Consider the following 23,509-nt stretch of genomic DNA (forward strand, 5'->3'; position numbering starts at 1 on the left):
TTGATAGCGGTAATTGCCTTTGATATTATAAAAGCGAGTAAACAAATAATAAGTTGTTGAGAAGGTTTGTTTTCCCGGGATAATTGTGGGGGTTTCTTCAACAGAAAATATGTCAGAGTTTTTGACACGTTTAAAGTAATAATCGCTAATTAAATGACCGCTAATTAGTACATTGTACTTACAATATTGAGTATCGATTTTAAAATAACATTTTCGGATCATTCTTTAAAAGAGCTTTCTAGCGTCCACAACACTTTTAAAAGCAATCGGAATAATAAATCACGGAATAACAATGAGTGGTGAATGTAAGTTCCTCACATTAGAGAAGCGAGTCAAGTGTTTGAAACTGTTTGAATCTGGAAAAAGTTCGCGTGTAATAGCAAGTGAACTCTGTGTTGGACGTACGCAAGTGCAGAGTGTGCTTAAGCATAAGCGAGAAATTATGTAGGAGTATAAATCGAATGCAAATGAGAGTTTGAAGCGTTGTATTTTGTATGAGGTTGTTGAATTAAAATGCTTTTTGTGTGATGTTTGCTTACGAATAAATTTTAACAAACTTTTTGCGTCTTTTTTCTAATTAGAACGGTACAATATCACCGTACTATCGGTTTATGAAAGCGAATCCGCTTTTTAGACTTGTACGGACGTGACGTCAACGGCACGTGACAAGTTTTATTTATTGAATGATCAAAATGCATGAGTAAACAATTGTACTAACGTTTATAAAGTCATTGCTTAAGTTTAATAATATGAAATTAAATCAATCTATAAGATATTATTCTGTATTTTTCAATGTACGTAAATTCTGTTTTTATGCTTAGTTAACAGCAATGAGCATTTGTTTAACATCGTATGCAAACGACTGGGTGGGGTAACGACGTAGCAATACTACCAACTGACAAATCATCTTAAAATTGTGATCCGAATTCAACGGTCACCTGTGGACAACGGTCACTTTGGTCATTTCCCTTGACTGACCGCTGAATTCAGGTTTGACTGTACATGTATTCTCTATTGAATTAAGGCTTTAACTGATATGGTGCCAGCTGTTATTCAAATTGTTGTCCGTAATCATATAAGCAAATCTCAATGACCCCAGCACTGAAGATACAGCGTAAACAACTTGTTTTTAATATAAAGAAAGTTTCCACATTAAAACACTAAAACACTACCAATTTTTAAACAAAACACAATCTCTGGGCTATGAACTTTAATGCAGCAATCAAATATTAATGTCCAGGCTTTCTTGGACGATGAATGACATCATATTGCACATTTAGTGTGATTTTCAAATGCTTTTAATCAGGACAAGTGATTAACACGAAATGTATGACAACTATGTGTGTTTATTTGTGGCTAGAATTGTTTAACTTTATGTAAACAATAAAACTTAAAAACAAATTTAATTATACGCATTTGAAAATACTAACATGGAATATTATTTTGTTATACCAATGTATAACATATGAACATAACAAAAATGAAATAAGGCGTGCAAATAACATGTTTTCAGATTGTAAAACAAAACAAGTGTGATAAGTACATGAAAATTCACTTGAGCCAAAGAAAATATGCTACTGATCACTCTGTAACGATAATGTACATTAAAATAAATCAAAATTTCATTCTAAGTTCAGATAATTTGAAACAGAAACATACAATTATCATTACAGGCCATATAATTAATCAAAAGGCAAAAAATTGTTGGAGTGGAAAAAACTGAAACAATTCCCATGTTCAGAAAATAGGGATTCTGCATATGAAATGTCATAAACTTTGGATTTATATTTGCTTGGTACCGGTAGATCTGACATCGAAAAAAAAAGCTATATTCAAAGGACAATAACTCCCTGAACAAGAAACCGTCGGGGACAGGTTATACTCTTCAAAGTTTTTTTTGTCACAATATTGCACTATATATTCAGATAAAAGGAAACGTCTTGAGGGGCATAACTTTGGACAAAATAATACGATGGATGGTTTAGCAACTTAAAAATTTCAAAGGGCCATAGCTCTCTAAATAAATCATCTAACCAGAACCCACAAATAATATGCGCATCTCCTCAAGGTAGTTAAGCTTCCCATAAAGCTTCATTGTATTCCAGTCAGTAGTTGGGGAGAAATAGCCCGGACAAGAATTGCACTATATGTACAGTTTATAGAAAATTTCAAAGGGCCATAGCTCTGTGAAAAATCATCCGACCAGAACCGGCTGATAATATGCACATCTCTTCTTGGTAGTGAAGCTTCCCAAAAAGTTTCAATGAATTCCCGTAATAAGTTGCTGAGAAATAGCTCGGACAAGAATTGCAATATAATATGTACAATGGAAAATTTCAAAGGGCCATAACTCTGTTAAAAATCATCTGACGAGAACCGGTTGATAATATGCATATCTCCTCTTGGTAGTGAAGCTTCCCATAAAGTTTCATTGAATTCCTGTCATTAGTTGCTGAGAAATAGCCCAGACAAGAATTGCACTATATGTACAGTTTATGGAAAATTTCAAAGGGCCATAACTCTGTGAAAAATCATCTGACCAGAACCCGCTGATAATATGCACATCTCCTCTTGGTAGTGAAGCTTCCCATTTATTTTTTTTTGAATTCTGGTCATCAGTTGCTGAGAAATAGCCCGGACAAGAATTGCACTATATGTACAGTTAATGAAAAATTTCAAAGAGCCATAACACTGTGAAATCATCCGACCAGAACCCGCTGATAATATGCACATCTCCTCTTGGTAGTGAAGCTTCCCATAAAGTTTCATTGAATTCCGGTCATAAATTGCTGAGAAATAGCCCGGACAAAAATTGTGCACGGACGGACACACAGACAGATGGACAGACGAAGCGGAGACTATATGCTCCCCCCCCCATGAAAATAAACCCCATGTTTAAAAAAAAAAAGTTTTTTTTTTTTTTTTGGGGGGGGGGGGGTTTGGGGCGGGGTATAGTGTGAGGGTGGTGGTCATTTATTAGATGATCTTTAAAAAAAAAATATAATAATTGGGGGGGGGGGGGCATGGAGGATGGTTTGGGTGGAGTCTATTATGGTATGTCAGGTAAGTGTTGTTTTGTCAAAGTATCAATCAAATCTAATCATAAATAAAGAAGTTATAGCAATTTTAGCAAAATTTAATAATTTTACCTTGAGAGACAAGGTCATTCAAAGGTCAAGGTAAAACTTGCCAGGTACAGTACCCTCATGATAGCATGAAAGTATTTGAAGTTTGAAAGCAATAGCCTTGATACTTTAGAAGTAAAGTGGATCTAAACACAAAATTTATTTACCATATATTCAAAGTTACTAAGTCAAAAAAGGGCCGCAAGTCCGTAAAAATGACAACCAGAGTTATGCAACTTGTCCTTTACTGTCCCCTTATGATAGTTTGTGAGTGTTCCAAGTATGAAAGCAATATCTATGATACTTTAGGGGTAAAGTGGACCAAAACACAAAACTTTACCAAATTTTCTATTTTCTAAGTATAAAGGACCCATAATTCCGTCAAAATGCCAGTCAGAGTTACATAACTTTGCCTGCACAGTCCCCTTATGATAGTTAGTAAGTGTTGCAAGTATGAAAGCAATAGCTGGACCTCAACACAAAACTTAACCAAATTTTCAATTTTCTAAGTATAAAAAGGGCACATAATTCTGTCGAAATGCCAGTCAGAGTTACATAACTTTGCCTGCACAGTCCCCTTATGATAGTTAGTAAGTGTTGCAAGTATGAAAGCAATAGCTTTGATACTTAAGGAATAAAATGGACCTAAACACAAAACTTAACCAAAATTTTGAATTTTCTAAGTATAAAAAGGGCACATAATTCTGTCAAAATGCATGCCAGAGTTATCTAACTTTGCCTGCCCAGCCCCCTCATGATAGTAAGTAAGTGTACCAAGTTTGAATGCAATAGCATTGATACTTTATGAGATAAGTGGACCTAAACGCAAAACTTAACCGGACGCCGACGCCGATGTCGATGCCAAGGTGATAACAATAGCTCATAATTTTTTTTCAAAAAATAGATGAGCTAATTATGTCTCCAGATTGGGATCTTGCACTGAATAAACCCCATATTGACAGAGTTGAGTCACTCTACTGACCAAGCAGGGATCTTGCACTGAATAAAACCCATATTGACAGAGTTGAGCCACTCACTGACCAAGCTACTCATTGGGTTCTTGCACTGAATAAACCCCATATTGACAGAGTCGAGTCACTCTACTGACCAAGCTGGGATCTTGCACTGAATAAACCCCATATTGACAGAGTCGAGTCACTCTACTGACCAAGCTACTCTGACCCAGTTGCCTACCTGCATGTAAGCATCAAGTGGATCAACATCATCATCGTCATCCTTGGCATCATCTCCAGTGGCAACCACCTCTTCATCAGATTCCTCATCTTCAAGACTCCATTTCTTGCTTGGTGGTGCAATATTGATTGGGATCAGCTCTATGTTTTTCTTCCTTTCCTGGCGCCATTGCTCAATGCGCTCTCTTCGCTTCTGCATTTCCATCTCAAGCTGCTTCTGTTCCTCTTCCTGAAACGATGATATTTTATACAGCATGGTGCAGAACATGCCTAAGTAATGAACATGTGTAACATGACTTTTATGTTGGTCACTTACCAGCTAATTTTCCTCATTACTGTAAACTCATTATTATCCATGGGACATTAATTTCATTTTTATTTTCATTAATTTTGATGGTTGATCAATCCAAAAATTAAACACAAAACACATGGGAAAATCAACAAATTGATGTGTTCACAAAAAAAGTAATTTGAAAACCACTATATTTCATGCCAACGATTATTAATGATTTCACAATATTTAATCACAAATGCTTGAATTACTGAGAAATTGTTTATTGTCAAAGAAAAGGGACAAACATTTCGTCTCTTTATGCAAGTTAAGAAACGTAAAAGTACATGCTTTTGGTTTATGAAGTTTAGGTTCATAGCCATGAGATGGCTTAATTCAAAATTAAAACATCTGAATAGGAAAACAAGCTATAAAAGAAAGGACAAGGCCACTTTGATCATAAAAAAGATTTATATAATTATTTGGTAAAAGATCACTACTGTATATGGGCGTTGTGGTTCAAAGTCGATCTTTAAAGCCATTTTCTATTATAGTTTGTACTGTGCTTCCTGGGTGCCAATTTTGTTCATACTGTTATAGTTTGTTCAAACTTTGTACATGTACATGGTCACACCCAGGGATCATATTTTTTTTCGGTTTTGTCGGTCCTAGACCGATTGGGGTCATGAAAGACCGATTGAAAATCCCAAACAGTCGGTCCGATTCTGTTTGCTATTAAAATTCCCATGTCATGAAATTGATTACACAGTGTACATGTTTACACACCCTAATGACATTCTTATCTCGATTAGTTGTGATAAACCATTCGCTGCAGTCTCTAAACCAGTCAGGACCGGTTTATTACACGTCAGACCAAGAATAAAAAACTTGTTAACAGCGGATTAAAGACGCATCCGAAAAGACGCGTCTGAATGCACGCGCTGTAACTAAACAAAACATGCCGATAAATTTTCCGCCAGCGTAATAATCCATTATGAATGAAAGTCGCGGATCTGATCGACAGAACAGCCTAAAGTTATTCTTATGGGCGGAACTTCAAATAAAATAGTTCACAAGAACAATAATATACATTGAATAAGTCGTTAGTTAAACCGTGTTAGAATCGAAATAATGCGTGTACTTTATACTTTGCTGTTGAATAACTCACGACCGGAAAATAAGATGCGTGGTTTCAAATGCTTCGCTCTCGTGATTAAATCCCTACGCATCTAAACTATCGGACGTGGGTTATTTGACAACAAATTATTTCTTGATTATTTGGTTTGTTTTTGTCAGTAGCCAACCTACGCACAGACATTTGTTTGGTTCAGTGCATGTTTGTAAGATATTGTCGAGTCGACAACAATTTAAAACATCGGTATAGACTTACACAGATTAATAATATTGACAACGATGAAAAAAGTCTGATAAAACAGCACACGAAACAACAATGTAATACCAAATGATAAAACCAGTTGAGAAAACTCGTTCCGTTTAAAAAAAATGCCTAAGAGAATTTTACTTGTACATGTATTATACCACCTTCATGAATTGCAAAATCAATGGTATATATTTTAACGTAATTTGTCATGATTTCGGATACACATTTTCGGATACTTATCTGACGTGACATTTCAGAGGAGATTTTCTAAGTGTTCATGATATAATGATATCCCCAGGGCAAGACCAACGTTAACACGAGAGGCATGATTTGAACAAACTTTGAAGACTACCACAAAACAAAGTTTCATGCCAAATACCAAACCTCCGGGCCTAATGGCTTAAGATATTGTATATGTTTAAAGTATCCACACTGCGAGGCCAAATTTTACCACTGGGGCATGTTTTGAATAAACTTGCATGTGAACCGACATACCATGATACATGCCAAATCCCAATCCCCTGTGCCTTGCAGTTTACACGATTTTTATAAAGCTTTCACTATGTACATCTACGAAAAACAAGTGAAACCAAGGGCAGAGCCAATGTTGACTGTAGGGGCATGATTTGAACAAACTGTGTAGAGAACCATCATACACTAAAATATGCCAAATATTAGAACTCTGAAACTTTTCATATGCATTTTACATATATCATGTGACCACTGCGGCATAGCCATTTGCAACCCCAGAGGAATGATTTGGAAAATCTTTGTAGAATATCATAATTCAATCTTACATACCACATATTTAATCTCTGAGCCTTGCAATTTCAGACAGTTTAATAGTTTTCATTTTTAAAATATATTTAAGCCCTGATGCCTTTTATTTGCAGCAGAATGGAACAATTTGAAAAACATTGCACAAAGAGTGTAACTCAATGCTCATTACTATCAAAATGCATGAATATCTTCCAAGTAACTAGGAGATGTCGCTCAAAGGATATTGTTGATGAAACACAACACACTACACACAAATAAATACCCTAGATAGCCATCTACCACAATAGCTCACCATGAATACTTTAAGGTCACATGAGTTATAGAAAAATTACATACAATGCCACACTAATAAACATAACATATTTATTTTATTGGAAAGAAGCATTGAATATTGGAAAACAGCTCTTTCCTAATCAGGGAAAAAACTACAAATTTTCCGATTGCTGTAAGAACAAATCCCAACTGAAGGTTTCCCAAATAAAACAAGAGATTGCCAAGCAATATGGTCCCCTACTGGTGAAACTCCACCATTGTGAGTAAAATTATTTTTATTTGTTGCTACAGCAACCAGAATTTTTGAAGTAGGCACAAAATGAAATGACGTGCATAATCTCCATATTGCCATCTATCCATGTTTCAAGTTTCATGAAAAAATATTAAGAACTTTTAAAGTTATCGCAGGATACAGAAAAGTATGATGGACTGACTGACCGACAGACGGACTGACAGACGGAGTGCAAACCATAAGTCCCCTCCGGTTTCACCGGTAGGGGACAATAAATATACGCATTTCTGTTTTGGTAAATAAAATGCAACATTGAGTTTAATATCCCTATGCAGCACTATGGCTTGAAGCTAAGTAAATATAATATTGACAACTTTACAACACTTAATTATAATTTTTAGTTTTAAAGTATTTGTTTATAATTGTTAATTTTAAAGTATTTGTAAGCAAAAAATAACATATGCCAATTTCCCAATTTGTAGAATTCATGACGTGAATTTTTGCCAATTTCCCAATTTAAAGAATTCACGAAGCAAATTTTTGCAATCTCAGGGGTTTTCGAGCTAATTTTTACCAATTGGGCTGGTACCGGTATCATATTCTTCATATCATATTCTCATAAAGATGTGTCTTACTTTGTTTATGGGCTCATCCTTGACCCTGATGGCTCCCTCGCCATACTTAGGAGACTTGCTCCTTGACTTGTCCCTCGATCTGGAACGGGATCTCTTTCTGCAAGCAGAACAGACATGGAAAATATCGTATCATTTGTAATAGGATTACCATTTTCTATAAGATGTTGTTTTGTTAAAATAATTTATTTTAATTGATGAACACTTGGTTTAATTTTCAGTAATTAAAATTTTGATCCTGCCAAGCTGTAAGTATTGTCAATGTAAATTTCTAATTTAAGCAGGAGCATGGTATCATTTGTGTACATTAAACAAACAAAAGTCAAACACATGCTATTTGAAAACATGTATAATCACTTGAAATAGTGTTAAAAGCCACTCACTAGGCATTGCTACCTTACTTGATATGATTTTTCTCAAACAAATAGAATTATCAACGTATTATATTAGCCACATCGTGCCAAAATGGGTCTTATTTATTATGTGGCCAACGTTGCTCCAGACAAGAATTCACATTTGGGTAGCCTTGTACAGAGCCACACTGTGCACTAGTGATACCATGAAACCTTGCTTGACTTTATAGAAGACCAAAATGAGCTCCCAACCTGACTGCGCTAATGCCTGCCCTGGATCAAAATTGTTGTCCTAAATTTAAGCAGGCAAGTGGAATTTTACAGCCCTGCAGGCTGTCAAAAGAGCAAATTAACCAGACCCCCTTACTGATTTCAGTTGAATATATGTGTTGAGCAATTTCCGAATAACATACCTGCGTTTGTCATCCCTTCTTCTCCGGTCTTTTGAACGTGATCGTTTTCTGTCTCTAGATCTTGATCGTTTACGATCCCTGGACCTTTTTATTTCATTAGATCTCGAACGCTTTCTGTCCCTTGATCTTGACCTTCGCTCTTTCCTCTCTTTGGATCTCGAACGCTTCTTCTTTCGATCTCGAGATTTTGACCTACTTCTTCTTCTGTATGACCTTTACCCAAATCAAATCCACAAGTTTTATTCCACCAAATTAATAACAAAAGGGCCTGAAAGGCCCAAAGTCGCTCACCTGAGATTCAAAGGAACTGACCTGTTCTGTGCAGCCCAAGATGTCATTAAAACAATATGTTCTTACCAACTTTCATGACTAGTGAACACCCTGGCAGCCACGTTTTTCAACAGACCAGAACCATTTTCATACACATCCAAGAAATATCATTTAAACAAATATACTGACAAAGTTTCATGAAGATTCATAAGTCCATATAAGGAAAAATGCCCCGCCCACTGGTGGCCATGTTTTTCAAGCAACAGGAACCACTTTCGAAGCTGTCCATAATATCATTGGGACAAATCTTCTGACAAAGTTTCATGATGATCGTACAATAAATATGGCTTCTAGAGTGTTAACAAGGTTTAACTATAGCTATATAAGGAAAATGCCACGCACCCTTGGCCGCCATGTTTTTCCACCAACCGGAACCACTTTCAAACTCATCCAAGATATCATTGGGACAAATCATCTGACCAAGTTTCATGATGATCGGACAATAAATGTGGACTCTAGAGTGTTAACAAGGTTTTACTAAAGCATGATATATAGCCATAGTAGGAAAAATGCCCCGCCCCCTGGTGGCCATGTTTTTTAAGAAACCGAAATCATTTTCGAACTCATCCAAGATATCATTAAGACAAATCTTCTGACCAAGTCTCAGGAAAATCGGAAAATAAATGTGGCCTCTAGAGTGTTAACAAGGTTTTACTATAGCCATAAAAGGAAAAATGCTGCGCCCCCTGGCAGCCATGTTTTTCAACCAACCAGCATCATTTTTTAACTTGTCCAAGATATTATTGGGGTGAATCTTCTGACCAAGTTTCATGAAGATCGGACAATAAATGTGGCCTCTAGAGTGTTAACAAGATTTCAATATAGCAATATATAGCCATATAACTTTTTGTTTAGGAAAAATGCCCCGCCCCTCGCAGCCATGTCTTTCAAGCAAACGTGACCATTTTCGATTTCATTCAAGATATCATTGAGACCAATCTTCTGACCAAATTTAATAAAGATTGGACAGTAAATGTGGCCTCTAGAGTGTTCACAAGGTTTTACTATAGCCATATAAGGAAAAATGCCCTGCCCCTTGGCCAGGCTTCCTGAAAAGTCCCAAAAAGTGCCTGTCAACCGGACAGGCTGATTGAAAAGTTTGCCTGTCCGGACAAAAATTCACCTGAGCGAACAGCGTAAGTTTATAATTGAAGAATTAAGTAAAGTTTAACTCATATTTATTGCAATGTGCAGCCTGTGTACAAGTACACTCGATAAAGTAAAACAAAACATTTGCGTGTTCTTGTGATTAGAGTGTATGATGGACAACAGCTTTAAATTATATTCAGACTCAAAACAAAATAACATAACATGACTACGCATTGATTAGTAGACTTGCACCGTATTGGATTGTTTCAACATACAGTACAGCCAAAGCGGCACAAACATAATCCGTGGCTATGCCACGGCCAGATTATTAGTATGCGGCGGCCGAATAGTGTGTTGACGCAGCGTATCGCTGTGGCACTCGGCATCGATCCGCGCAACGACGCCGAGTCTGTATTAACCTTGCGTACTTTCGCGGAGTAAATCCGCCACATACGTACGCGGCGGATCAAGTGAAAAGATATCCGCCTACATCATACATGTATGTGTAGCGTATAATTAATTATGCGCAATTGTTAATGTTTCGTTCGATTATCATTATTAAATTTGTAATCCGAAACACACTTCCGAATTAATGCTAACGCGACATTTGGCAAATTCTAGCGTCAAATAAACAGTGCTAAAATATCCTTTTTTTCATAAAAAGCGCGCGAAAATTATGCAGACATGTAGAACGTCTTTGGAAAGTTTGGGTGTATTTTGTGTTGTATAAATACATGAACATCACTTCAGGCGTAAATCGCGTGTTCAGTGGGAAAAAAAACGCCCCGATTAGACGTTATTTCATCATCTCTATAAATATTAACAAATGGCAAAATGTATTTGATACTAAAGGAAATATCGAGAATGTTTGTGTATTGTAAATATTTACCAGCATTTGCTTCAAAACTGGAATATACCGGATTATCGGGTAATTAGTAGCGATATTAACTATATAATATGAACAAAATAAAACGTGTTTATATACGCATATTCAAACAATAGTTATAATAAGCTGATAATTAACAAATCAACAAATACGTCGTCACCGTCTTGATTATTGATGTGGCTTCAAACTGCTAATTTTCTCAGCTTAAATATAATAGCAAAATCAACATGCAATTTATTTATAAATCCACCATATGCTGGAGCCTTGACCACTTGTGTGTGCGAAAACATAATTACGTGGCCTTGTTTATGTGTGAAATACATACACTATGGGCGGGAAACAAACTTAATTGGCCAGACACATTAACTATGCTTACATGTATATGCTAATACAATCCGCGCACAATAAATTCATTATGATTTTAATTATTATTATAATTGTTCTTTCAAAATTTGTTAACTACATGTAACTAATAATTTTTAAAAGATTTTTTATTTCATGATGCGCATCGACTCGGCTTCATGTTGCGGATCGCCGCATGCCTCGGCGGACAGATGCGAAGTTTCGCGGTGAAATGCGACTTGCTGCCGCGTACTGACGCGGCTTCAACGACTGACGCGGCATCGACTCGTTTTACCTTGCCGCCGCGGATCGCGAAATACGTTTGTTCCGCTTTGGCTGCACTGTACGTCACAAAACATATTGATTGTGACTCGTCATAATGCAGCCAATTTCTGTCAGACTTCCACTACTTTGAAAAGTTCTTTTTACTTGTTTTGCTTCATATTCTTTCAATTTAGTTTTTTTCCTCATCGCTTAGCTTCCTTTTCTGGCCTTGTCTAGCCCCATTGAAACTTAAGCAACAACATTTATTCATGTGTAGTTTTTGTTACAACGTTTGTAATTGGATAGGTGGTAATATGTCGGACCAATAAAATTTATGTTTTTGAAAAAAACAAAGGGAGAGCACTCTTATAAACTAGTGACGCGTTAGTGTTCTTAATGACAAAAAGGCTCGAAATTCACAAAAAGAGGGATTCTAATGGGGTGTTTTCGTTTTTTTGGCAAGTATTAGACTTTTCGGTATTTAGTCACAATTTTTTTGGCCTGTCACAAGGACTGGCGATGTTAGAAATTTTGCTGGACCGTAAAGAATTTTGCCGGACAAGACCAGCGGTCCGGCCATTTCAGGAAGCCTGTTGGTAGCCATGTTTTTCAAGCAAACATAACCATTTTCGAACTCATCCAAGATATAATTGAGACCAATCTTCCGACCAAATTTCATGAAGATTGGACAATAAATGTGGCCTCTAGAGTGTTAACATGGTTTTACTAAAGCCATATAAGGAAAACTGCCCCGCCCCCTGGCGGCCATGTTTTTTCACCGACCTGGACCATTTTCGAACTCATCATAGATTTTAATGAAACCAATGTTTTGACCAAGTTTCATGATGATTGGGCAAAAATTGTGACTTCTAGAGTGTTCACAAGGTTTCTCTATAGCCATATAAGGAATACTGCCCCGCCCCCTGGGGGCCATGTTTTTCAACGGACTGGAACCATTTTTGAACTCAACCAACGAATCATTGAGACGAACATTTTGACAAAGTTACATGAAGATAAGGCATCAAGTGTGACTTCTACAGTGTTCACAAGGTTTTTCTTTTTTTTGACCTAGTGACCTAGTTTTTGACCCAGCATGACCCAGTTTCAAACTCAGTCGAGATATCAATGGGACAAATGTTCTGACCAAAATTCATGAAGATCAGACTATAAATGTGGCCTCTAGAGTGTTCACAAGGCAAAATGTTGATGGCGGACGACGGACAAAAAGCGATCACAAAAGCTTTTAAATAATCTTTAAAAACACTATTGTATTTCATCCAAATCAACACATTTTAGCTATTGTAAGGGGGTTTATGATGAAAATTGTATAAACCAAATGGATTTTTTTCGAATCCAAATGTGTGTGGTTGCTGTAGGCACATTTAGCAAATGACAATGTCAGCCATGTGTATTATGCAGGGCTCACTAAGTCTACGTTTGAATTCCAGGGAGAAGTGACTTCTCCTTCAACTGGACTAAGGGAGAAGTGAGGCAACTTAAAGAAGAAGTGTTAACTCTTCACTTGTTTTACAACCCTCATTACACCAGGACCATTATTATCATAATTAATCAGAAACAACTCACATTTGGCAGTTTGGGGGAAACATAAACAAATATAAACAAACACACTAAAGTGTTTAATATGTTGTGTTATTATTGTATTTAACTGAATTTAATTAATAAAATTTTGGTCCTTTTCTGGCTCAAAGTAAAGCATCAAAAGGAGAAGAAGTCACTTTTCTTTCATGTTACTAAAAGAAATAGTTAATATAACCAGTGAAAAGTGTTCCAAGTCTCCCTCAGGGCTGAGCTCTGCTATGTAAAAAATATTTGATTGTCAAACACGACCTCAGCAGGGCTTCCCACTGATTAGGTAGTCAACTCGCACGTATTTTGGTCAACTCGTACATGTTTTTTGGTTAACTCATACTTATTAAAGCCAACTCGTACCCGAAAAAAATATTCAGCAATAGATGTAGGATATAATATGGTCATTAGTTTAAAAGTACGAATCATACAGAGGATGCCTTTTTTTATTTTTTTGAATATACGGTTGTCACAGTTAATGTCTCTTTCACACTTGTGGTTGGTGTATTTCAGGGGTAATATGTCTGTGTAAGAGGTTTGAAAGGTTTTATATACAACGTATGTTAATAAATTGCAAAACATTATTCAATGTAAGTTTATTGGTGCGTTAATTAATCAGTTTTACTTAAATGTTTGTAACAACACAGGGAATGGTGAAAAAGGTGTTGTATACCGTGCATGAAAATTAATTGGATTGGAGGATTCAATTAAAGTTTATTTATCTTGTAATTAATCAGTTTTACTTTTGTTTAACACGTATTGCCAATTTTGTCCATGAATTTTACAAATGGAAAATGTGTTGTTTGTTGCATGGGGTTACCCACTATTTCTTAATATATCAAAGATTCTGAGTTATGTATAAAAATCCACTGAATTAAGCATAGGTTATCGTTATCCACATATCTGTGCAACAGTACGGACTACATGCGCTTAGTGAAAACATGTGTAACTTTTGTTGTGATGGAATATCCGTTTATTTTGTGTTCAAAGATTGTAGGCCCAAGGCAGCAAGCTTATGAATGTGACCATTGACGAATATGGCAACACAGAACATGTGACACCGGTAAGTACAATGCATTTCATTCTATCCTTAAGACTCCATAGATGACAAATAAAGAAGTAGCGTCTTTAACACAATACTTCAAAAAAGATTTTGATTATTCATGCTGTACAATTTAATATTTAAATAATTAAACTATCTTGGACAGTGTTTTTTAAATATTAACTAAGATGAATTTTTTTTTTATCTTATAATTTATAGTTTTTAAATATTAACTCATCTTATTATATATTTAACTCCCAGCTAGGGAAAGACCTGCTGTATGAAGTTTGTCTGCTAGCTATAACCAGGGATCATATTTTTTTCGGTTTTGTCGGTCCTAGACCGATTGGGATCATGAAAGACCGATTGAAAATCCCAAACAGTCGGTCCGATTCTGTTAGCTAAAATTCCCGAGTCATGAAATCGATTACACAGTGCACATGCTAACACACCCTCATTACATTCGATTAGGTGTGATAAACCATTCGCTGCAGTCTCTAAACCGGTCAGGACCAGTTTATTGCACGTCAGCCGACTAGTATCAGAGTATGACCCCAAGCAGCGAAGATTCGCGCGGTTGTGTATTAGTCATGCGTGAATAAACCCTAGTCAATATCAATAGATAATTTCACTGGCTTATACCTTGCACACTAATTGGTCCGTAATGTGTACTCGTCCACGATAAATCGTGGACAGTTACTTCGGAGATGAAAACCTCGATGTTATCCTCGTGGAAATTGTGCATTTCATGCATGATACAGTAAACTTTCATATAAACAAAAGAAGAAAATCTGATATTCTGCAATAATTATACACTGAGAGCATGCGCTGTAACTTAACTAAACATGCCGATACATTTTCAACCAGCGTAATAATCCGGCAATAAATGTGAAAGTCGCGGATCTGATCGACAGAACAGCCGAAAGTGTTTTTTTAATGGGCAGAACTTGTCTTCACATAAAAAAGTACACAAGAAAAATAATATATATTGTATAAATCTTTAGTAAAAATCGTGTTTGAATCGAAATAATTCGTGTTCGTAATTCAAACACCAATAATATGTTTTTTGTTAAACCATTTAATTGTTCATTGAGGAGCATAATTTTTCTAAATATCATGTCAGAGTTATAGGCAGCTCATTTATTTGTCATTGACAATACCTTATACCTTATGAGCGAGTCATGAGCGGGTTTAACATGAATAGATTAATGGATGCAGAGAAACTGTGTTAATTAACAAGAATTAAGACTGCATAATTAAAATAAATACAGAGGAAATGTGTATATGCAAAACACTTTAATCTGCATGTTATTATAACAAAAAACAACGCTCTGATCAAGTGAAATTCAGGTCAGAGTAATAGACCTCAGCAGGGCTTCCCACTGATTAGGTAGTCAATTCGCACGTATTTTGGTCAACTCGTACATGTTTTTTGGTTAACTCATACTTATTAAAGTCAACTCGTACCCGAAAAAAATATTCAGTAATAGATGTAGGATATAATATGGTCATTAGTTTAAAAGTACGAATCATACAGAGGATGCCTTTTTTTATTTTTTTGAATATACGGTTGTCACAGTTAATGTCTCTTTCACACTTGTGGTTGGTATATTTCAGGGGTAATATGTCTGTGTAAGAGGTTTGAAAGGTTTTATATACAACGTATGTTAATAAATTGCAAAACCTTATTCAATGTAAGTTTATTGGTGCGTTAATTAATCAGTTTTACTTAAATGTTTGTAACAACACAGAGAATGGTGAAAAAGGTGTTGTATACCGTGCATGAAAATTAATTGGATTGCAGGATTCAATTAAAGTTTATTTATCTTGTAATTAATCAGTTTTACTTTTGTTTAACACGTATTGCCAATTTTGTCCATGAATTTTACAAATGGAAAATGTGTTGTTTGTTGCATGGGGTTACCCGCTATTTCATAATATATCAAAGATTCTTAGTTATGTATATAAATCCACTGAATTAAGCATAGGTTATCGTTATCCACATATCTGTGCAACTGTACAGACTACATGCGCTTAGTGAAAACATGTGTAACTTTTGTTGTGATGGAATATCCGTTTATTTTGCGTTCAAAGATTGTAGGCCCAAGGCAGCAAGCTTATGAATGTGACCATTGACGAATATGGCAACACAGAACATGTGACACCGGTAAGTACAATGCATTTCATTCTGTCCTTAAGACTCCATAGATGACAACTAAAGAAGTAGCGTCTTTAACACAATACTTCAAAAAAGATTTTGATTATTCATGCTGTACAGTTTAATATTTAAATAATTAAACTATCTTGGACAGTGTTTTTTAAATATTAACTAAGATGAAGTTTTTTTTCATCTTATAATTTATAGTTTTTGAATATTAACTCATCTTATTATATATTTAACTCCCAGCTAGGGAAAGACCTGCTGTGTGAAGTTTGTCTGCTAGCTATAACCAGGGATCATATTTTTTTCGGTTTTGTCGGTCCTAGACCGATTGGGATCATGAAAGACCGATTGAAAATCCCAAACAGTCAGTCCGATTCTGTTAGCTAAAATTCCCGAGTCATGAAATCGATTACACAGTGCACATGCTAACACACCCTCATTACATTCTTATCTCGATTAGGTGTGATAAACCATTCGCTGCAGTCTCTAAACCGGTCAGGACCAGTTTATTGCACGTCAGCCGACTAGAATCAGAGTATGACCCCAAGCAGCGAAGATTCGCGCGGTTGTGTATTAGTCATGCGTGAATAAACCAGTGTCAATATCAATCGATAATTTCACTGGCTTATACCTTGCACACTAATTGGTCCGTAATGTGTACTCGTCCACGATAAATCGTGGACAATTACTTCGGAGATGAAAACCTCGATGTTATCCTCGTGGAAATTGTGCATTTCATGCATGATACAGTAAACTTTCATACAGTATAAACAAAAGAAGAAAATCTGATATTCTGCAATAATTATACACTGAGAGCACGCGCTGTAACTTAACAAAACATGCCGTTACATTTTCAACCAGCGTAATAATCCGGCAATAAATGTGAAAGTCGCGGATCTGATCGACAGAACAGCCGAAAGTGTTTTTTTTAATGGGCGGAACTTGTCTTCACATAAAATAGTACACAAGAAAAATAATATGCATTGTATAAATCTTTAGTAAAAATCGTGTTTGAATCGAAATAATTCGTGTTCGTAATTCAAACACCAATAATACGTTTTTTTGTTAAACCATTTAATTGTTCATTAAGGGGCATAATTTTTCTAAATATCATGTCAGAGTTATAGGCAGCTCTGGCATTTGTCATTGACAATACCTTATTCCTTATGAGCCAGTCATGAGTGGGTTTAACATGAATAGATTAATGGATACAGAGAAACTGTGTTAATTAACAAGAATTAAGACTGCATAATTAAAATAGATACAGAAGAAATGTGTATATGCAAAACACTTTAATCTGCATGTAATAATAACAAAAAACAACGCTCTGATCAAGTGAAATTCAGGTCAGAGTAATAGACCTCAGCAAGGCTTCCCATTGATTAGGTAGTCAACTCGCACGTATTTTGGTCAACTCGTACATGTTTTTTGGTTAACTCGTACTTATTAAAGTCAACTCGTACCCGAAAAAATATTCAGTAATAGATGTAGGATATAATATGGTCATTAGTTTAAAAGTACGAATCATATAGAGGATGTCTTTTTTTTTAATTATTTGAATATACAGTTGTCACAATTAATGTCTCTTTCACAATTGTGGTTGGTGTATTTCAGGGGTAATATGTCTGTGTTAGAGGTTTGAAAGGTTTTATATACAACATATGTTAATAAATTGCAAAACATTATTCAATATAAGTTTATTGGTGCGTTAATTAATCAGTTTTACTTAAATGTTTGTAACAACACAGAGAATGGTGAAAAAAGTGTTGTATACTGTGCATGTAAATTAATTGGATTGCAGGATTCAATTAAAGTTTATTTATCTTGTAATTAATCAGTTTTACTTTTGTTTAACACGTAAAATCAAATGTCATTTGTAATATTGCCAATTTTGTCCATGAATTTTACAAATGGAAAATGTGTTGTTTGTTGCATGGGGTTACCCGCTATTTCATAATATATCAAAGATTCTTAGTTATGTATATAAATCCACTGAATTAAGCATAGGTTATCGTTATCCACATATCTGTGCAACGGTACTGACTACATGTGCTTAGTGAAAACAAGTGTAACTTTTGTTGTGATGGAATATCCGTTTATTTTGTGTTCAAAGATTGTAGGCCCAAGACAGCAAGCTTATGAATGTGACCATTGACGAATAAGGCAACACAGAACATGTGCCATCGGTAAGTACAATGCATTTCATTCTATCCTTAAGATTCCATAGATGACAACTTAAGAAGTAGCATCTTTAACACAATACTTCAAAAAAGATTTTAATTATTCATGCTGTACATTTTAATATTTAAATAATTCAACTATCTTGGACAGTGTTTTTTAAATATTATCTAAGATGAAGTTTTCTTCATCTTATAATTTATAGTTTTTAAATATTAACTCATCTTATTATACATTTAACTCCCAGCTAGGGAAAGACCTGCTGTGTGAAATTTGTCTGCTAGCTATAACCAGGGATCATATTTTTTTCGGTTTTGTCGGTCCTAGACCGATTGGGATCATGAAAGACCGACGAAAGGGCTGTTTGTAAAACATGCATGCCCCCCATATGGGCTGTCAGTTGTAGTGGCAGCCATTGTGTGAATACGTTTTTTGTCACTGTGACCTTGACATTTGACCTAGTGACCTGATAATCAATAGGGGTCATCTGCCAGTCATGATCAATGTACCTATATAGTTTCATGATCCTAGGCGTAAGCATTCTTGAGTTATCATCCGGAAACCACTTTACTATTTCGAGTCACTGTGACCTTGACCTTTGACCTAGTGACCTGAAAATCAATAGGGGTCATCTGCCAGTCATGATCGATGAACCTATGAAGTTTCATGATCCTAGGCCTAAGCATTCTTGAGTTATCATCTGGAAACCATTTTACTATTTCGAGTCACTGTGACCTTGACCTTTGACATAGTGACCTGAAAATCAATAGAGGTCATCTGCCATTCATGATCAATCTACCTATGAAGTTTCATGATCCTAGGCCTAAGCGTTCTTGAGTTATCATCCAGAAACCATCTGGTGGACAGACCAATCAACAGACCAACTGACAAGTGCAAAATAATACATCTTCGAAGGGGGGCATAAAAATTAGTGGTCACTTTATTTTGTGAAAATATTTAAATAAAAATTATTGAACTAAACTCTAAAAATGTTGTGTCAGTAGTCAAACCAGGTTAACTCGTTGGTTAGGTTGACTCGCGGTATTTCATAAGCACCCTCTGGATTTTGTTTATAAACAAATCTACGTGACCTACTTGTCAAATCTGACAGAAAACATCTCTTGCTACAGGTTGGAATCAATTTTTGGTAATTAAATGTTGTAAAACTCAGACTTTAACAATATTTGATTTTTTATAGTTCAGTTAGTTATCGTTACGAAAAAATACAACAGTGCTTTAAAATAAATGTGCTATTTATTTTATATAAATATCTATCTATCTTTCAATACAGCCGGAACCCTCTTGCGGGTACTATTGGCAGTTGCGCGTGTCAGTGCAAGAATAAAAGGTTTAAAAGCATTGAAAGGGAGACTTCAGAGCATGAAAGTGCGGTGAAGATAAAGGTGTGATAGTGTTAAACAAGAAGAAACATATTTATAGGTTAAAAGTTGTTAAAAACACTGTTTTGTGCATTCAGGGACGACTGGGGAGTAGAGTGGGGCTAAGGCAACGCTTGAACCCTTCTAGGTCTGCCTGCTGTACAACTGAGGCCGGTAGGCTGTTCCAAAGAACTATGGTGTAAGGAAAGAAGGAATATTTAAAGTTGGCTGATGTATGGACTTGTCTGAATGAGAGTGGGTGCATATGACGAGTCATCCTCATAGGCCTCTCAAGATATGATGGCAGCGAAATGGCTACCAAGCCATACACAATTTTGTAAAAAAGGGTCAGTCAGGAGAGGTCACGTCGGTCTTTCAAAGTCTGCCAGCCAAGTTCAGTCTGCATACCGGTAACACTGCTGTAGAATGAGAAGTCGTTTTTCACCCAGCGGACTGATCTACGTTGTACTTTTTCTATTTTGTCACTATTTTGTTTGGTATGTGGACTCCAGACAGAGGACGCATATTCTACCTCGGGTCTAACTAAGGTCTTATAGGCTACTTCTCTGATGTTTTCATTTTTAGTCTGTATATTCCTGCGGATGGCACCAAGAGATTTATTAGCAGGGTTTTTTTGGCCCGATTTTATAGCCGAAATTGCTATGTTCCCAGTCCCAAAAAGTACACTTTTTTCCCAAAATGTGGCAAAAAAATCCTAATTTCCAAAAAAAAGAAAAATATTTTTTTTTTTTTTTTAGAAAGAAGTCTAATGTGTATTTTATCTCAATTTCAATTCAATTACATCTAACAAAGTATTATATGATTATGTTATTTTAATTTGAATGATTATAAAGAGTTATATCAAATTTAGTATTTCTCTAATCAGTGGACTTTTCATGTGGAAAAAAAGGCTAATTTATTTTCCCAATTTCATGAAAATGCCGATAAAATTCCCAATTCCAAAGCCATGGGCTATCTTCCCAAAAAGTGGAAAAAAAAACCTGATTAGCATTCGTTGTAATGTTTGTAATATGTTTGGTCCAAGAAAGATCATCTGAAATGGAAAAACCTAAATATTTAGCACTGTCTACGACTTCAAGGATTTGTCCATGTAGCCTGTAATTGAAGATAAATTTATGTTTTTTCTTAGAAATAACAAGGACTACACATTTACTAGGGTTAAACTCCATGTCCCACAGGTTTTCCCAATGTAATAATTTGTCTAAATCATTTTGAAGAGAGGCACAGTCTTGCAAGTTGTTAATAGCCAAGTATACAGCAGTGTCATCTGCAAACAAACGAACTTGAGAAGAGATAAGAGTTAGGAAGGTCATTTATGTATAAAAGAAAGAGTAAGGGACCAAGTACTGAGCCTTGTGGCACGCCCGATGTTACAGGGACTTCTGATGAGCATTCTCCTTCCAGAACAACTGTTTGCGATCTGCCTATGAGAAAAGACTTAATCCAGGAAATTGTTAGTTTGTTCACTCCATGTTGCTGTAATTTAAAAAGTAATTTAAGGAGGCTGACTTTGTCAAAAGCTTTGCTGAAGTCTAGAAGTATAAGATCAGTTTGATGACCATTTGCGAGGTTGCGAGCCAGTTCATCGACAAGTTGAATAAGTTGGGTTTTGCAGGATCGACGTTCCCTGAAACCATGTTGAAGATCATACAAAATGTTATGTTTATTAAAATGTGATGTGAGGTTGAAGCTACAATATGCTCTAAAACTTTGCAAAGAATACATGTTAGTGATATTGGTCTATAGTTGGCTGGAGGTCCAAATCTTTGGTAAGATGCCTGTGTCAAGAGATCTCTGATAGTATAGGTGCAATTTGCTGACGAAGATTTTGAAGGACAAGTGGCCTGATGTTGTCTGGACCTGCAGCTTTATGGGGTTTCAGATTGGAAAGGACTTTCAAAACACCGGTGACCGAGATAGTGATTTCTGGCATGATTGGGTATTTGCGACTTGAAGAAGAAGGAACATTAGAGTTCTCCAGGGCTGAAAAGCAAGATTGAGATAGAGTTAGAGGGGACATGGGGCTCAAAACTGACTGAAATTGCTGGTTCAGGAGATTGGCTTTGTCTGTATTTGAAGATTTTGTTGTAACTGAAATTTTATCATATAATGTTGAAATATCGCATGCATCTTGTTTGGCGCTCTTGATAAGACTGAAAAGTTTTTTGGAGTTGAGCTGGATATTTGATGTCTTAAATTCCATATATTTAAATTGTTATATAAGTTATTGATTGTACCTTTGAATTCTATGTCAGAGCTTTGATTATTCATGTTAAATTTAATATTGGTGCTGTATAACCTTTTTACCGCGAATCTACCAGGCGAAAAAATAAACAACATGGGCAGACAGTGGTTTTGATTGTTCCTAGGAGTACAGTTCGTTGCCCTGTTCCGACGTTTCACCAGTTCCGATGGAATCCGAATGTACTTTCAGTAAATAGCGGCGGCCACAAAGCGAAAGTTGTTTCGTTTTACACGCACACGTGCCATTGTTGAACAAGCAGTACATGGTTGATGAAATCTTTATCTTAGGTAACAAAATCCCAAATACTTTATGGCAGGTTAATTTTTTTACTTGGTTGAAAATCGGAAAAATGACGTTTTGAATAATGAGTTTCATGTCAAATTTTTCTTGGGCATGGCAGGGCATATTTTATAGTGCAGAAGTTATTGCACAGGTACAGACAACATATGTTAAAAATATGATGTAAATCAATATCTGTTATCTGAATGAAATTATAACAAAAATAAATGGATAACTTTTGGCCAGTTCCGATGGATTTGACGTAACATTGAGTGGTGAGGCTCCTCAGGGACAATGAGCAAATTCCTGCAATTTTACAGTTTTTGATAATTTTTTTAACTAGTTTTTGTTGTATTGTCAGATGCTCAGACTCCGGTTACATTTCAGTAACCTATTTATGTTCGTCTGTCTGTCTGTCAATATTTTGATATGAAAGAGATTATTGAAATATTTCCAACACATGGCGGTATACATGTTGATATAGACTCCTATGGCCCAAACACTAAATATTGACTGTAAGCAGGCATTGACATCCGATATCACCATGCTTTTTCAATCATTTTCTGTTTCTCTTTTATTAAATGTATTCTCTTTTTCTTCAACATGAACTTGAGACAAAGTAGGCTTTATAACAGTGGGTCAGACTTCAGGACTCCACGTAATAGTAAATACAGTTCCCGGAAGCAAGCTCAACATTTGAGACCAGCACAGTCAAAAAGCTACAAAAATAACTTTGACATATAAGAGGGGATACAGAGAATCACCTGGTTTATTGATTAGAGTGAAAGAGGCCATAGAAGATGTAGGAAGAGGTATTCCTTTAACAAGAGCTGATAGGAACCATGATTTGTCAGAAAGTTTCAGAGGATCCAGATGGTTGGGTTCAATGTGATATATGCGACAGTTGGATCCATGTTTCTTGTACCCGAAGACCATGACTATGATAAGACTGCTTTAACCTCTAAAGGAGTATAATTATTTTGCCATTTGTTTGTCAATTAAATAAAATATGCACTGTTGTAACTTTGCTGGAATAGTTTACGGTGACAT

At 35.8% G+C, this 23,509-nt stretch overlaps 1 protein-coding gene across 1 annotated transcript in view; it reads right to left on the reverse strand.

The window, feature by feature from the left end:
* The window catches only part of LOC127869009 (probable ATP-dependent RNA helicase DDX46), a 93,820-nt gene that overhangs the window by 68,803 nt on the left and 1,508 nt on the right, over nucleotides 1-23,509 (reverse strand). The window contains exons 2-4 of the mRNA XM_052411258.1: nucleotides 8,654-8,866; nucleotides 7,891-7,987; nucleotides 4,320-4,547 (exon numbers count right to left, since the gene is read on the reverse strand). Coding sequence (XP_052267218.1) covers nucleotides 4,320-4,547; nucleotides 7,891-7,987; nucleotides 8,654-8,866 — 538 coding nt within the window. The remainder of the gene's footprint in view (nucleotides 1-4,319; nucleotides 4,548-7,890; nucleotides 7,988-8,653; nucleotides 8,867-23,509) is intronic.

Source organism: Dreissena polymorpha, chromosome 2 (genome assembly GCF_020536995.1).
Source record: "Dreissena polymorpha isolate Duluth1 chromosome 2, UMN_Dpol_1.0, whole genome shotgun sequence".
Lineage (NCBI taxonomy): Eukaryota > Metazoa > Mollusca > Bivalvia > Myida > Dreissenidae > Dreissena > Dreissena polymorpha.